Genomic DNA, 16,493 nt, shown 5'->3' on the forward strand with positions numbered 1-16,493 from the left:
TCCAAGAAAAACTAGTACAGTTTTAGTGTGGGTTTTTTTTAAAGATGGTTCGTGTGAGAGCATTAGGCAACTTGAATTTAAATTCCTTAATTTCTAAAAAAGTTGGAATAAAAATAGTTAAAATTCTTCTCTTGCGTTTTATACTGGTGATGCTTCAAAGAAAGTAACCTCATGGGTCATGCATGGTTAACCTGCTGCAGATGAGGGGAAGCTTTTTTTTTTTTCCCCTTAAAAATGATCAAAGAAACAAAGCCTGTTGTTTGAGAGCAGCATTTTAAATGGAAAAAAAAATCCTTCTGTATTTTTCCAGTCTCCTCTGGTGTGGTTTCTTTTCTTTTTTTTTTTTTTTTACACTGGTTATGCTAAACGTGAAACAAAAAAAAAAAAAAAAAAAAAAAGGAAAATAAATTAATCGAAGCAGGGACTAATTTAGAACAGCTAATAGTCTGTGAGCCCTGGCATTAGCATGCAGATTCCTTCTTGGCTTGGAGTCTCTGTAAAGTCTTCTCTAACTATTCTCCTGTCTCTGTTTATTCCATGCTAAGCAGATGGCCCAGAAATTAGCCAAAAGCAGGAAGAAGGTGCAGTACAAACTCCATCAGCTTGATGTTATGCCTGTTCTTTTGTTTTCTGGGAGTTGTTTTTTTGTTTGTTTGATTTTTTTTGCCTTTATTTTGAGTTATTTTCTGCATCCAGCAAGTTTTTTTTAGATTTATTTCTGAGCCACCATACAAGTTGACATTTCTCAGAAATCAGTTGCCTGGTTGGCCATTTTTTGTTGCTTATCATTAGCCATTTCATGTTACAAATAGAGTAAAGATTGGAATTATCAAATGGTTACAGGCAGTACCCAAAATCCATGCTAAAGAAACAGGACTGACATGGCAAAGGTTCTAACTTTGTAAAATGACAGATTAAAAATGTCTGGTTTTTATTTTACCTTTTATCTATAAGACTGGTCTGTTTGATTCACAAATGTGTCAAATTGCTGGATGCAAAAAAGAAAAAAAAGTTTATGTATATATACACAGTAATATGCTGATTGACTTATTTTAGTGGTAAGTTTTGTTTATGGAGGTTGTGAGTACCCTTTTAACACCTCTAACTTTTTAAAAAAATTGCAAGCATTGGTTTTCTATTGACAAAGATATGACTTCTAAAGTGTATTCATGCTTGAATGGTATGTCTGACTGTGAGGGCCTTTTTGCCAGAACTGTATTAGGAATTGCTTAAACTGTACCTACCTGTGGTACAGGTGTTTCCATTGGCCCGAGCAGTCACTGTAAGCCCATACAGAAATTACTCAAGTAAGAACTACTGTTAGGCCTTTCTATGGCATGTGTGAAAAACTTCTTTAAAGTGGGACTCCTAATGTGGTGAAAATGAGAGAATCATTCTGATTTTCATGAAATCTTTAAACCGTTCATGTCACAGTCATCTATAACTTTACTGAATCAGTAAATATATCAGGGAAGCTTTTACGGGGTTAGAAATTGTTCAAATGCTATCCAGATCACTTTCATGTATCTGTATATAGTTTCCATATCTTTGTGTTTAGCTTCTGCAGTCTAATACTCTATCTTGCATTGCTGTTCTGGTGACTGTGTTTTAGTATACCCCTGTATGTGAGCTAACATCATTATTAAGGATGTTACCTTATGTTTGTGTTTGACTCTAATCCATTTATTTGCAGGCTCCCGAAGGTGAATCTCAGCCCATGACTGAAGTGGACCTCTTCATTTCTACACAGAGAATTAAAGTACTGAATGCAGATACGCAGGTATAAACACAGATGCCTTTGTTAATATTGTTATAACAGGCCACTCAAATAAAGTTGCACCTACCTGCCAAATTTTATCCTTCAAGAAGTGCTGGGTCTTGTACTTTCGACCCAGGATTTCCTAGGTCGAAATTCATTCAAGGGCCATGTCAGTTAGTCTGCCATGTCTGTAGAAAATGATTAGAATTTGTCAGTAAACTAACTGCATTCAGCTGACTTCTTACGAGCTGTGCTGTGACAAGTATTGATTGTGCCTAGAGCAGCCCAGAATGTTTGGTTTTGATAATCTGAAGTTTATAGTCTTTTGTGTGCTGGTCCCATGCCTGCCCAGCATATTCAGGCTCTGATACTGAGTTCTTTGTACTTTTCAACAGAAAATAAAACTTTAATTCGTAAAAGTTGTTCTTTGATTTACTTCTGGAAAGCATAACTCTTGCTTTCTATTGGCAACTCCCTTCATGCATGACTCTTTATGTGGACTTAACAGAGTTCTTACGTTACCATTTGTGTGTTTTCATAATACCAGGAGTACAATAAGAAGAAGCACCTGCTTATATTGTTTTGTTTTCTTTTATTCAACAGGAAACCATGATGGATCATCCCCTACGGACCATTTCTTACATCGCAGATATAGGGAACATAGTTGTTCTGATGGCTCGTAGGAGAATGCCACGGTCCAACTCCCAGGATAACGTGGAAGCATCTCACCCTTCCCAGGATGGAAAGAGACAGTACAAAATGATTTGCCATGTCTTTGAGTCTGAAGATGTAAGGAATTACTCTGTCTCATAATTTTCTAGGGGTGGAAATGTAAACACATTTTGGTAGTCTTGAAGCCCACGGCAAGTGATCCTGTTTGTTCATTAACCACAAGATATTTCATCTTGCTTTTTGTTGGCACTTTCAGACCTGGCATTTTACTCACAAAACTGTTGTAAAAATTCCCTTTGTTGAGCTCATACAGTACCTTTCAGTAGCGATGAGAAGAAGGTCCAGCTGCCACAGTTTACATGTACCAGCTCATAATTTGCCCGTGAGAGTGAATGTCTGTCAAAGAAGCTTGTTTTCCTAGGGAAATTGTAATCCTAAATAGTACATCAAGGATCATTGATATGTATCAGAAATGTGACTTTTGTTGTTGTTGAGAAGATCTGAGTTGAAGAGTAGTTGCTGACATTGCATTAAAAGCCAGCAAGGAAAATTGATAATTCCAGTAATCCTGAGGCACCCTGAATAGAAACAGCTGAGTAAATGTCTACGGTGTAGGTCAACTAAGTTACCTGTTAGTTACTTGATAGCCTGTCTTCACGATCAGTGTATAAAACATGCTGATTTTATACACTTCTAAAAAGTCTGTAAATGAAAGGTAAAATCAAACACACACATCAGACTGAGGTGGCCAGATACATAGTTGTCAGTCTCATAATCAGGTCAGCCCTAGGTGAAGTGATATCACACAGTATTTCTAATAATTTGGGAAGGCAAAAATTCCCAGTTCTAAACCCTCCACATAACAGAGTGTTAACTGTCTTTGTGGAAAATGTCATATTAATACTAGTCAAGTCAGATGGTTCCTGTAGCAGGAGGTGGAAGAAGGGGGATCACTCCCATGTGTAAATTATGTACATGTTACAGAGGTGATGCCAGTTAGGGAAGGCATCCTGCACATATTAGGGAGGGTGAGGTAAGGACTTACTTCCTATTCTTGTGGCTTGCACATCACTTAGTCTGAAGAAAGTCTGTGTAGTGCAATGTCAGATATGCTGAGCTAGTTAGCAGAAGTAAAGTGAAAATACCAGGTTCTTTTAATATCCTCACGTGCCTTCTACTCTGTGGTGTACCAGCAAGATGGGAAGGTTTCCTTGAATAAGCAGTTGATTTTATGTAATGGTGAACCTAGTCCGAACCCATGGTCAGTTAAATTATGTGGCTGCAGATGCATGTGCATACTGTCACCCCCTGCTGAGGTTAAAAAGTAAAGACAAAAATGCTGATATAAGTGATCCTCTACAAAAATTTTAGCAAAGAACGTAAAAAATCGCAGTTTTTTTTTCCATAATAGCATGCCAGCCAGTTCTGCAGAGCCTTTCAAGAAGCTGGTGCAAAAAAAGGAAAAGAATAGCCAATGTTTATTTCATTTAATTTCATTTGATATGTTGCCTGTTTTAAGACTGCTGTTCCTGTATTTCCAGTTCCAAGTTTGTACAGTGGTAGCTCTCTTACTGACCAGCTGGAAAAGCAGAACTCAAACTGCCAGGTGCTAGAGGCTGTGGCTTGCTTCCCTTCAGCACGTGGTAGTTTGACTCTGATCTAGATCTCCTGGATTCGTTTCCCAGGCTGTTCTTAATACCCTGACTGGCTGGAATCTGTGCTTCTTCCTTCTGATCGCTACTGGCATTACTTCTTCCTATGGTTGGTTTGGGTCAGGCCACATTTGTGTCGGTTGTGTTCATCCTTCCCTATGCCACCTGATCCTGGCTTAGAAAGGACCTGTCTGTAGTTCCAGTGAAAGCATTGTTCAGTGACACAAAAACAAGCTGAGAAATTGCATCAGTGTCATCTTTTCCTCTGGGACAGCTGGGTATTTAGAAGAATTTACACAGAAACTGTCACAGAAACTCTTAAGTCCTCAAGTGGATTTTAGCCACAATGTGTACCTGCTTGGAAATGTCCTTATCTAAGGAGCCTGGCACCAGGTTTTCAATTCTGTCTAGGGCTAGATCTTCAGAAGAGCTAATGCTTAGTGATGTGTCCAAATGCTGGGTGTCTAAATGGGAGTTGATCTTGTCCTGGAGACGAGATGCATCTGTGCGAACATAAAGTCCACAGTTGTTTCCTCTTTTAGCTTGTAGAGCTAAGGAGATGTAGTTTTCCTGTTATCTTGCTGTCTTGTTCTTGCCATTAAGCTGGATTGATCTGAGCATTGGCAAAGTAATGCTGTCTGCACTGTGACCTTTTCAGCACCAGCAATCATGCTCATGTTCTCATCAGCAGGTTTAGTGCTATCTTGGGTTGCTTTAAAACACAACTTATTTCAGGGTTGGGAACCTTTCCCTTATTAAGGACCAAACTGGACCTTAAAATACAGCTGGTAGGCTGTATGAAAATATGCCTTGGCAGTGTTCATTCATCACCAGCCCCCCTAAGGCCTAGACTGTTAGCTGTGGAGCTCTGACCTTCTCTTCCCTTCCCTCCCCTTAGCCAGCACTGCTCTCCAAGGGACTGTTTCAGTACACATCAAATCCAGCTCATGTTTGCTGCACAGGTCACCCAGTGATGCACAGCAGCAGGAAAGTGGAGGGAGATGGAGGGAAACAAGAAATGTAGGGGGGAGAGGCTGAAAGAGGTTTCAGGGTGGAGAAGGAGCTTCACATGACCATTTCTCATAACTTCAAGGGCTGGTTACTTCAATCAGTCAGTAGGTGCTGCCCTTTTCCTCCTTCATCTGGGATGAGGTAGGAGCTGCCAATACAGACGTGGTGGTTTTAAGAGAGTGGGAGAAAATAGGGAGGAAATATCCTCTTAAATGTGGTTGTGTGTTTTCTAGCAGACATTTTCATTTTCTCTGCTGGCTTGTCAGAGAATGGCATTGCCTCTACTAGAAGGGGGAGCCACCTGGGAGCTGCACATGAGAAGAGTTGTAGGTGAGAGGTAGAGTTCTCTTTTGCCATCTCTACTTCAGTCACTGCAGCAGGTATACCGCTACATTTATGCTAGCATTTCTTACCCATGAAAGGATAGCTTTATTTATGCTTCTCATATGAACGTGATGACATTTTTTGAGCCTTTTAAGTTAATTTTTAATGCAGAAATATTTTTAAACTGTAATGTGACTTGTAGGGATAAACCATTTACAGTGTGATTGTAACAGAGAAGGTGGCAGTGCACAAGACCATCAGAATGTTTGACTTTTTTTCTTTTCTCTTCCCTGCAGGCACAGCTGATTGCACAGTCCATAGGTCAAGCATTCAGCGTGGCCTACCAGGAGTTTCTGAGGGCAAATGGGATCAATCCAGAAGACCTTAGCCAGAAGGAATATAGCGACTTGCTCAATACCCAGGACATGTACAATGACGACCTCATTCACTTCTCCAAATCTGAAAACTGCAAAGATGTATGTCTCACATTTTTCTCCATAACAGCATTAAGATCCCCTGTACCAGGTGCAGGCCCATGCTGGCAGAAATCAGAAAACCATTAATGCTTCCTATAAATGACCTGAGTGAGTCTAGAATAACTCCCCCAGTAAGTCAACCTGTCGTCAGTTCTGTATCAAAGGCAAACTGTGAACCCGAAGTCTATGAGCAGTGAAATGATTTTCCATCTGTTTGTTTTATTAAAAAAATTTCAAACATTTCACGTTGTATTTTAATGAAATGAATGTAAAACAGATTAACAATTAATATGATTTACAGATTACAGTAAATAATTTAACATTTGTGGAGGAACTAGTGTCAGTGAAAGTGGCTGATTCCAGATTTTAGAGGATTGTGTTTGCTGAAAGGATTTGCTGCACGGTCCTTCTAATAATGATGAACCTGTGCACCACTGCAACGTACAGTTAGTGTTCTTCCAATGTGCAGTCGTAAGCTCTTACAAACTTCTATTTAGCTTGGTCCACTGAACCCCCATTACACAACGGTTTCTTCCTTTCCATTTCCCTCTGCTCATAAACAGAAATAAGTTGTGTGAGGGCATGTTCAGCCCTAAGCAAAACCTGTGTACTTAGTGTTGATTAACTCATGTTTGAATACAACTGAAATGTAGTACCCTGTTTGTTTTGCACTAGGAAGTCAGGTTGCAAATAGTGAGGGGTTCTGTGTTTGCTGATTCATGAACTATGTGTTTTGGTGGGTGGGAGGAGGAAAGATTGCAGGTGGACAGGGGCCAGTTCCATGGTTGAGAAAAAGCTTTTGTTTGAAACACTTTTTCTTTTGATATAGGTTTACATCGAAAAGCAAAAAGGAGAAATCCTAGGGGTGGTGATTGTGGAGTCTGGTTGGGGATCCATCTTGCCTACGGTTATCATAGCCAATATGATGCACGGAGGACCAGCAGAGAAGTCTGGGAAGCTGAATATAGGGGATCAGATCATGTCCATCAACGGGACCAGCCTAGTTGGCTTACCACTCTCAACATGTCAGAGCATTATAAAGGTACAGAGAATGTTTCTGGATCTTTTCAAAGGGTTATGTGATAGGAGAGCGTTATAAGTACAGAACTATTAAGTAATAATTCTTACCAAATGTTTGTATAGCACTACTTATTTAGTGATGTTCGGAGTATGTTGCAAATTATGCTTCACCGAGTTTTCTGACTCTCAGAAAGTGAGCTGTGTATTTACTTGTATAGCCAAGGATTCTGTGCAGAACCTCACACCACGAGAGTATTTTGTTGATAAGGAAGGTATTACCAGGTGCACACATGAAGGCCCTTAATGTTTTATATGACAAATGGAGATACAGGTGCTGGAGACACTGGAACTGTTGGGGTTAGCTGTAGGGAAGAGGTATTTTAAACATCAGAGTTTTAAGAGCAGGAATGGTACATCATGGGGGAATGCTGGAGATGACGTGAAATGGACCTGGTTATTTATCGACATACCTCACAGAGCTCCATGCAGACGTGTAAATTTGGTGTCATACTGTAAGAAAAATCCTTCTTTGATTCCTATGTATATGGCTGTTAAAGTTGCTTTGCTACACAGCTCTCTGGTGACTGGTTGTTTCATGCAATACATTTCTTTGCATTTTGTACTTTTGTATTTTCGTATTTCACAAAGTACTTTTTTTTTTTTTTTTTTTTTTTTGTCCTCAAATCAGTTTTGTAATGCTTGAACTCAGATTTTTGTTCTAAAGACTTCCTTCCTATTCTGGTTTCCAAAAACATGAATTCTGTGCTCTAATGAGTAATAGGTGCATAGATCCCTAGGCCAGCCATTTTAGATTCAGAGAGTGGAAATTACAGCCTGGAAGTGTAGTATACTAAAAATGTGGCAAAAGCAGTCTTACATTTGTGAAGAATGAAAAAAAATAAAATCATATTAAAAATCTCTGTGCCAACTTCAGTGAAACTAAACCCACCACAAATTCAGACTTTTCATGTTAGCCTTACTTGTTTCCTATCTCACAACGGTTTCATCTCTAAAACATTGATGAGTTGTGCTTCTCTGATTCAGAGCCTCTTTAGGTAGGGTTTCGTTATGATGAGCCTTATCTGTACTTTCTCAAAACAGCAGCAGTCAGCTTTGCTCTCTCCAGCTTCTGCAGACATTCCTCTTCCTCACTGGTACTTATGGTTGTTGCTATAGGAACTGGTGGCCATTTATTTTGTCTTTCTAGACAAAAGCAGAGCCTGCATATTTTCATGTCTTCATAACCATTCGTGTAAACCTGTTCATATGGCACTTCTCACATCAAGCAGAGGAACCACCCAATGACCTAAGCACAAGTTTAAATGTGGCAGAAATATCTCAGATTTCAGGTTTATTTAGCATGTTCTAAGGACTCCTATGAAAAGATGAGTGTTATATAGAAGATATCTTGCAAGCGCTTCAAATAAGGTAATTTTAGTATTATAGATGTAAGCTCTGCTACTAACAGACTGAAAACCACAGAGCTAGAAAGAAACTTACCACGTGTGGTGGCTATTCCCTGACTGTATTGCACTACTTGTCTCTTTTTTGGAAGCCTCTGGTGATGCCTATTATCTGAAACAAACTCAAGGACTAAATAAGCAACTAAATTGTTCAATGATACAGGTGCTTTTTTTCTAATAAGCATGCACTACCATTCTGCATAGTACTAGGAGCTAGGCGCTATTGCAACAATTGTGCTTTCTGTAGAATTACTAAATTTTTTGTTGGGGGCCACATTAGTTCCTTTTTGAAAGAATAGATTTAAATAACTTGAGCATGCTTCAGGGGGAGTAAGAGAGCATTGATTTCAACTCTGTTGAAGGCATGCAGCCTGGATGAACTCAGATGACCCTAGTTAGACACCTAAATTCCTCATAGACACAGTCATCTCTGCAAGACTCCTGCCCTCCCAGATTTAGAAAATTAAGGCAGAATCCCCTCAGACTTTTGTCCAAACATTACAGCCACAGCTTAGTATGGTTTTGTTCCTCCTATCTTTTACTCTGTGTGTTGATTTGAAGACCTGCAGGTAGATGTTGAATGGCCCTGGAGCACTGCAGCTAACTCGATTGAGTTAAACACAGTCACAGGAGAGGTGGAGTTTGGACCTTCCTTCTGCTGAGAGTGGCGTTGAGGCACTCCCACAGGCATGTGCTTTGCCACTTGGTGTTCACATGCAGTTAATCTTGGAGCAACCTTGAATAAGGAGCCAAGCCGAGCCAGCATTGTGTGGAGGTGCAGCCAGCTGCTGCCCGTGTGATGACTGCATCCAGACAGTTCAAGGCATTGACAAGAAAAAGGATTCTGAGGATTCTGAAACCGTACAAGGGGTCAGATTGCAGCTGTCTGCATTTTAACATTTGATTTTTCATGGAGCCGTACAGTGACAGAGTCTCTGAGACTAGCAAGCACCTTGGTTCAAAGCAGTATCAGCAGGAGAAGGTTGCTTAGGGCTGTGCCCACTGGGGATTAAATAACTCCAAGGATGGACACTACACACCTCTCTGGGCAACCTGTTTCAGTGTTTTCACCACCCTCACAACAATATATATGTATTATTTATTTATATATATACATATTTCTTCAGTTTTCTTCTGGTAACAAGAAGTTCATGATGGTATGTCTAGGTGGTGCATCTAGAGAGAAGAAGGAATGGGAATTCTATGATCTGGGTACAGGTGGAACCCTCCATTTGTGTGGCAGAATGCAATATATCCCATTGGAGAAGCCATGTATTTGTTACTGCCTTAGCTACCTATTTAAAATTTCATTTCCTAACCACAGTCAGCTTTTCTGGTGGGCTGCATAAACCAGTTTCATATTCTTTTTGTATGTTACTTGTGTTATGAAATGAAGGAATTGCCAACTATGTTTCTTAAAACAACAGTGCCAGCTTCTTGGCAAGAAACGTTTGATGCTGCAGTGCTGATCTGACTGAATATTCACGTACGTATGTCTGGTGTTCAGTGATTTGGTTCTGTTTTAGAGCATACAAAGAGCTGTTTATTCAGGACTGTTCCAATGTCAGTGTTTTAACACTTATTTTTTACCCAGTGTTTGTGTTAAATGTTTCACCCTATCTCTGCCAGCATATTTCATGGTGGTTTCTTTTTGCAGGGTTTGAAAAACCAGGCCCGGGTTAAACTGAACATAGTTAGGTGTCCTCCAGTAACAACAGTCCTGATCAGGAGACCGGACCTCAGATACCAGTTGGGCTTCAGTGTGCAAAACGGGATTGTAAGTAGCTTCCAGACTCCCTGGTGAAGCTTTAATATACATGAAACTTCACATCTATTTGTGACGGTGTGGGAAGAGGGAAGCTGCCATTTTCTTCTTCGCAGCAAGCAACACTTGGCACACGTGCGAAGTCTTAGATGTAAACGTTATTTTTGTCTTTGACTCTCCTTCATCCACAAATTCAGAGTTAGTCAGAGGAACAGAAAAGCTCTGTCAGGTCAGAGAAAGAAAACTGTGTACATGAAACTGTTCTAATCTGCTTCATTCCTGTCTAAGCAAGCTACTGTATGTTCTCAAAAGAAATAGACTGTTCTTAATCCTCTTCTCTTGTAAAGCATTTGCATCCTGAACATTGTTTAACTGTGGTCCTTCGTACGCTTTTAAACGTCCAAACCGTGGTGTATTTGATGTAAAACGCAAATAGCCCTTTCTGACAGTTTTGTTCTAGGAAGAGAATACACTGCAGTTATTTGCCAGTAACAAATTATACTTTGAATCTATGATGGATTACATTGTAGAATTTGTTGCAAGTCTATATTGAGTTAAAACTTAGAGGCAAAAATGGGCAATCTGAGCCCTCTCTTCCATATCTAGACCCTGCTAAATCTGTCCTTTCTCTTCCAGATCTGTAGCCTTATGAGAGGTGGTATAGCAGAGCGAGGAGGTGTGCGTGTTGGCCATCGGATCATTGAAATCAATGGGCAGAGTGTTGTGGCAACACCCCATGAGAAAATTGTGCACATTCTGTCAAATGCTGTTGGTGAGGTAAGAGCAGTGCCCCCAGGCAGCGTAACATATTTCATCATTACTTCTTTTGGCCTTTTGCTACTCAAATCTGAACAATGGAAGCCAGGGTAAAGGCAATCCACCATTCCTTGTTTTTTATTTGCTGACAGTTCTCAAGTGTTTTAGGTGAACCCTAAGCCGAAAATATTTGTGTCCACAACTTTAGGTGTTGGTTGATGCTAATCACACTGTTCCATAAAGTCACCACCTGCGATACTTTAATAAGAATATGAAAACTCTCAGGCTTTCCTTTTTGTTTATTTCCTGTACCCTTTTAGCTAGTTCCTTCCCAAAGTGTGGTACATGCTAGGAATATTGATTAATTTCTTTTATTTTCTCTAGATTCATATGAAGACTATGCCAGCTGCCATGTACAGACTGTTGACTGCACAAGAGCAACCAGTTTACATCTAAAGCCGACACCTCACTGTCACAATGTGCATGGAGGATGTTTTTCCTCATTAGTGCTTGTCTCTCTAGTGCTGCATTTCTGTGTCCGCAGAGACATTTCTTTCTTTGTCTCACAAAAAAAGAGACTTTATATCTCTTTTCCCTCCCTTTCTCCCCTCCTCCGTAACATTTTCCTGTATTTTGGGAAGGGGCAAAATATATGGGACTATTTCGGTTGTATCTCTTTACAAGTGAAATTAAATGCAGTTCCACATGCAAAACAGGAAAACAGCAGCAGCATTGTTCACAGCAGGATTCACAAAAAGGATCGACTCCGATTCATTCTAATAACCAGTTTTATTTTTGTGACTATTATTTGGTAAACTGAATAAATTAAATGTTGCTAAATGAAAGATGTCTTTTACCAGAGAGAAGTGAAGGGTGCAAAGTGTTCACTTGGACATCCTGCACAAGGCTTTCCTTTTCTTCCCCTATTTTCCCACAGGCACTGAGCTCTGTTTTGAAGGTTTATGTCTGTAGGAAAGGTAGAATACCAAAAAGATATTTTTGCCCTCAGGAAGAATACCTGCTTATGAAGAATGAGTAAATGCTGCTGTGGTAAAGTGGACTGTCCAAATACCTTTTAATTATCTTCTGTTACCAGTTTTTCATGATCTTAGGACCCTGAAAGGAACTCTGCAAGTTGCTGAAGCACATTAGAATTGAATTAATTACACCAAGTAACTGGGGAGGCAACTGCCTCTCCCTCTCTACCCCCGGTTTTTGAACCCTTTTGTTCTACTTCATTTTTAAATGCAACTTGTCTTCTATAGTCCCTTGCCTGTTTTAGAAGTTAAAGGAAAGGGGAGAGAGGGAGGGGAGAACAAGAGAAACAATATGGGGATTTGCTGAATAGCTACACGTTTTCTAGGCTCTTAATTCTGCATTTGATGCACACAGCAATGTGTGCCAGTGTATATAGATGTTTTTAAAATTGTGCTTGCTATTTATGAAGTTTGAATATAAGAGATCTGCATACTATTCTAAGTAATTTTGTTCTCTGAGCCAGTTCTAACATATATTTTTGTCCAAAGACCTTGTCTAATTTTATCCTCTTTAGTTCATGACATAGATAACGACGGGAGGGATAAGGTGGGAACAAACGTATTTATTTTGTTATATAAGTTAAGTTGTTATATTTTTTTTTCCATTTGTATGGCACTTAACGGATATATGTGTGTACTATATGCACTCGTATGAAAAAGACGTAGGAAATATAGGATTTGATTGGCCTGTAACTTGCATGCTAGGGACAACAGGGGAAGGGGAAAAGTGGGCTGGTGGTTGTTTTCTTTTTTTTTTTTCTGTTTGTTTTTAATTTAAAAAACATTTTTTCTTTGTAGTGAGAGGGAAATTCTCCATTCCTTGTAGTTACTTTTGGCAGGACTGTATACCAGTGTTTACATTGAAATTGAACCATGCATTTAGTCCAGGCTGATAGTGCTGATTTTCTTTTAAGGAAACGGTTTCTGCTCTGTCTGAGTGCGATAGGAAGACCCAGTGAGATGAAGACAAGAACAGGTCACACACACACACACACACGAGGACGTGTCCCTTCTGTTTTGAGAACGCGTCCATGGTCACAGTCTCTTGTTTTGCTACTGCTGCGTGGCAGACCGTGCAAAACAGGCATCGTTTGCAGCCCAGTAACAACACCTGGAAATGACCCCAGGGATTCATGGATTGGATGTGTCTGTGTGTGCTCACGTGCGTGTGCATGGGCACACCTGGTGCACATGCTGCAGAGCCATCGAGTACTCTGAGCAGAGGTCTGCGTTTGGCTTTCAGAAATAGTGGGCGTCTGTGGTCTGATCAGAGCGAGGGAACAAGTACCCTTTTGTGTTTCAGTGGGTAGTAAATATTTAAGGGAGGTAATGAAGTGGTGCATAAACTATTGTAGTAAGTGAATATTTTTAGTGTTGAGGTTAATGTACGCTGACTTGATTTTTCTGCAGTTCTTGTTGCTGTATCACTTAATCCCAGTCTCTGGAATAGCAGGCTGCACGAGAGCGTGGTGTTGGTATTCCAGTTAGTGACTTACCTCTGCTGCCAGGCTGATGCAAGTAGATAGTGAATGACTCGTGAGTATATTGTTTAACTGTAGACATATAGTTCATGATGATCATTTGAACTTTTTGTTCAGAACTTTCCATATATATAGTAATATATGTAAATATGATATATAACCATGTACAATTTAGATTATATACAGTGCAGCCTTTCCATAAGTTGCCTGAGGAAACTCGGTGAACTCCTGTAGACACAGTTACCATGCTCCTGGTTCCTGCCACGTTCACACTCCCAGCTTCACTTGTTTCTGTGGCTCTACAAAACTCACATGGTAGGGTCTTTAACTGGCTTCACTGGGAAATGAGGAAGACCTGAACACGCAAGGGTACTGAGGGAAACAACTGTGGCTTTGTTTTTAATTCTTCCAGCCAAGATTCTGCCAAATTTTGGGTAATCAAATGCTTTCATGGTACATAGCCACTTAACATTAAGCAAGTGAATGTTAGCAGGGTCAGGGTCTGTAAAGAGTCTGTAGTTCCAGTTGGGATGTGTGTGTAAGGCTTTTGAGCTGGGAGGCCCATGGCGTGGTGCACGCTGCTGGTAACTGTCTTCTAAGCAATTCCTTTTTAATTCCTAGAGTGAAAGACTTCCAAAAAATGTGCTCAGAGAGGGGATCTTACAGTTCTCTGGACTGTCGCAGCACTTTGTTAGATGCCGTGTTAAATTTTAACAAAAATGGTGGAACAAACAGCTGGTTTACATTCCTCCTTCAGTGATGGACCTGATTTTTTTCTCTTTCTCACTGCTTTGTGCAGTCTGATTCTTCAGTGTTTACATTAAGGATGAAACATCCATTCTGTGTGTAATTTTTTGTTTGTTTGTTTTTTACTGGAAAGTTTCACATTTGTTTTGAGTTGTTCAAATGTGAGGTTCAGTTGGGGTTACCAGGTTTGCTTGCTTTCCTTGTGTTTGTTTTTTTTTTAAATAAAATAAATTTCTGAAGACAGCAACGTGGTTGAGATCTCTTGTACATATTTAGCGCAGTACCTAGACTATGAAGTTATATTATTGTTCTGTAAAGAGGGTGAATAGAAATTATTGTAAAGCGTTGGGAGAAGTATAGTATTGTATTTGTAACAATATTGTTCTTTGTAAACATTTAATGATCTCTATATAAAAATATAAATATATATATATAAATACATGTGAGCCTGGAATGTTGATACTGCACATCTACTGAATGTAATTCCTCTGATGTTTTTTGCCACAGGTCTCTGACCTCTGTAACGAAGCTGCTGTGGTCTGATTTGGGGGGTGGGGGGCGCGGAGGAGGAATGGGCTTTGAATTTGGGGGGTGGGGTGGTGGTGGTGGAAGGAGCTCTGGCCAGCTGTTTTGTTGTGATGTATTTACTGTGCTACATTCCTTTATTTAACAGAGCGCTAATGTCTGTAAGATTTGCAACAATAAAATACAAAACAAAAATACCTCAGACAAGGCTGAGAGTTTGCTCATACTAATTCAGGAGTTGGCTTGCTGGTACTGCATGCATGGATGCTCTAAAGGTAACTGGACTTCTCTGTTGCCACAAAGCTTGGAGTATTTCTGCAGGTGTGAACCAGAGCTGTTAGCTTTGTTGTTTAAGCAGCAGTATCTTCAGGTTGCAAATGACACTAAATGAAACTGATGTCTTACCTAGTGTCGCATCCCAGTTTTTTACCATGTGAACTGTCACCATGTTTGAACCTCCCAAAAATTCATTATTTCAGGATGCTTTCTACATGACAGAAATACCATTTCATTTCTGAATATCTTCAAACATTGCGGGGTGTTTTCCATAAATGAGATTTTCAAAAAAACAACCAAACAAACAAAAGCCCTCACTTATTACCATTTCTGAGAACACTCTTTTTCTTCAAAGGTCATCAGCATGGTTAATTCCTAAAGACCTCATATGATTTGAATAAACAATCTAAAATTACAATAGGTCAGTCCTTGGAATAAATCCTGGAACTGCCTGTGACAATGTTTAAAAAGTAATAATAATGAAAGAAAAGGAAATACTTGTATAACCAGAGGTTGATTATGAATGGTATTTGAAAGTCAACCAGCAGAAGCCAACAAAGGAGCATTTCTTCAAGTAAGGCTTCACAGGATTTTCTGTGCTCTATAGGCTGTCATGAATACTTTGAGAGTACAGAAATGAAAACACACCACAGCTGGCTCCTGAGAAAAACTACATGGGGGCCTTCAGCCACTGAGTGGCTTTCCATAGCGTGAGATACAAATATTGCCAGCATGGGAGAGTGAAGCACTTGACCTTTCATGTTATTTGCCTAAATGGTAGGTTGGAGAAATTCTGAGCCATTTGGTAAATGGCACAGCAGACAGGCTGAGCCTGCACGCCGCCCTCCATCCTCCCCCTGCTTGTTACCCTTTTTGTTAGGGCTTCTTGTAGCATAGGAACCGGAGTGTACTCCTCCGTGTTTGACTGGACAAACCTAAGCATGGCTTTTCCTTCAGCGGTACGGGCACAAATCTCACCAAATCTCCTGAGGATTCGGTGATGCAGGTTATTAGCCAGCGCGAGGAGGGCCCGGCCTGTGCACGCACAGGTACAGCTCCTTTCCCTCGGCCACGGGATGAGCTTGGCTGGGTGACTGCAAGCGGGGAGCCTGCGAGGTACCGCACAGCTCGGGGGGGCCACATCTCAGGGGATGCGAGATTGTCAGCACGGTCCTCGCTCCCTGTAGCATTGCTTCTAATAAGCAGCATTTCAAATGCTGCTTTACAAGACCGTAAGTGGTTGTTGTTTTTTACTGGGATAATAGTAAATCAGCACCTCGTGGTGCATAACACACACGCTTTGGAGTTTTGGCTTTGTTTCTGTCAGTAAGGCAAGAGTAATGTCCCACCGCTACGTGAGGAGGCTGCTAGGCCAAAAGAGCAGGACGCAGAGCACTTCCTTCAGTCTGCATTTTAATTACAGATTGCAATTAACAAAGAACCTTCCTTTATAAAGGACACTTCTAGAACTCTCCAATACTGTTTTTTACTGAAAGGCAACTTGTATCTGAATAGCTGCACTTTGCTAC

The 16,493-nt window shown here is 40.3% G+C and overlaps 1 protein-coding gene across 4 annotated transcripts in view; it reads left to right on the plus strand.

Moving 5' to 3' along the window:
• APBA1 (amyloid beta precursor protein binding family A member 1) overlaps nt 1-14,609 on the plus strand; it is an 88,474-nt gene extending 73,865 nt beyond the window's left edge. For 3 of the 4 annotated variants that reach the window (XM_068666561.1, XM_068666560.1, XM_068666563.1), the window contains 8 exons: nt 549-581; nt 1,694-1,780; nt 2,363-2,548; nt 5,715-5,894; nt 6,724-6,936; nt 10,035-10,154; nt 10,779-10,919; nt 11,283-14,609. In XM_068666561.1, coding sequence (XP_068522662.1) covers nt 549-581; nt 1,694-1,780; nt 2,363-2,548; nt 5,715-5,894; nt 6,724-6,936; nt 10,035-10,154; nt 10,779-10,919; nt 11,283-11,354 — 1,032 coding nt within the window. In that variant the 3' untranslated portion in view covers nt 11,355-14,609. The remainder of the gene's footprint in view (nt 1-548; nt 582-1,693; nt 1,781-2,362; nt 2,549-5,714; nt 5,895-6,723; nt 6,937-10,034; nt 10,155-10,778; nt 10,920-11,282) is intronic. The other variant, XM_068666562.1, reaches the window with a different exon arrangement.
• The last annotated feature ends 1,884 nt before the right edge of the window (nt 14,610-16,493 follow it).

Source organism: Anas acuta, chromosome Z, assembly GCF_963932015.1.
Source record: "Anas acuta chromosome Z, bAnaAcu1.1, whole genome shotgun sequence".
Taxonomy (NCBI): Eukaryota; Metazoa; Chordata; class Aves; order Anseriformes; family Anatidae; genus Anas; species Anas acuta.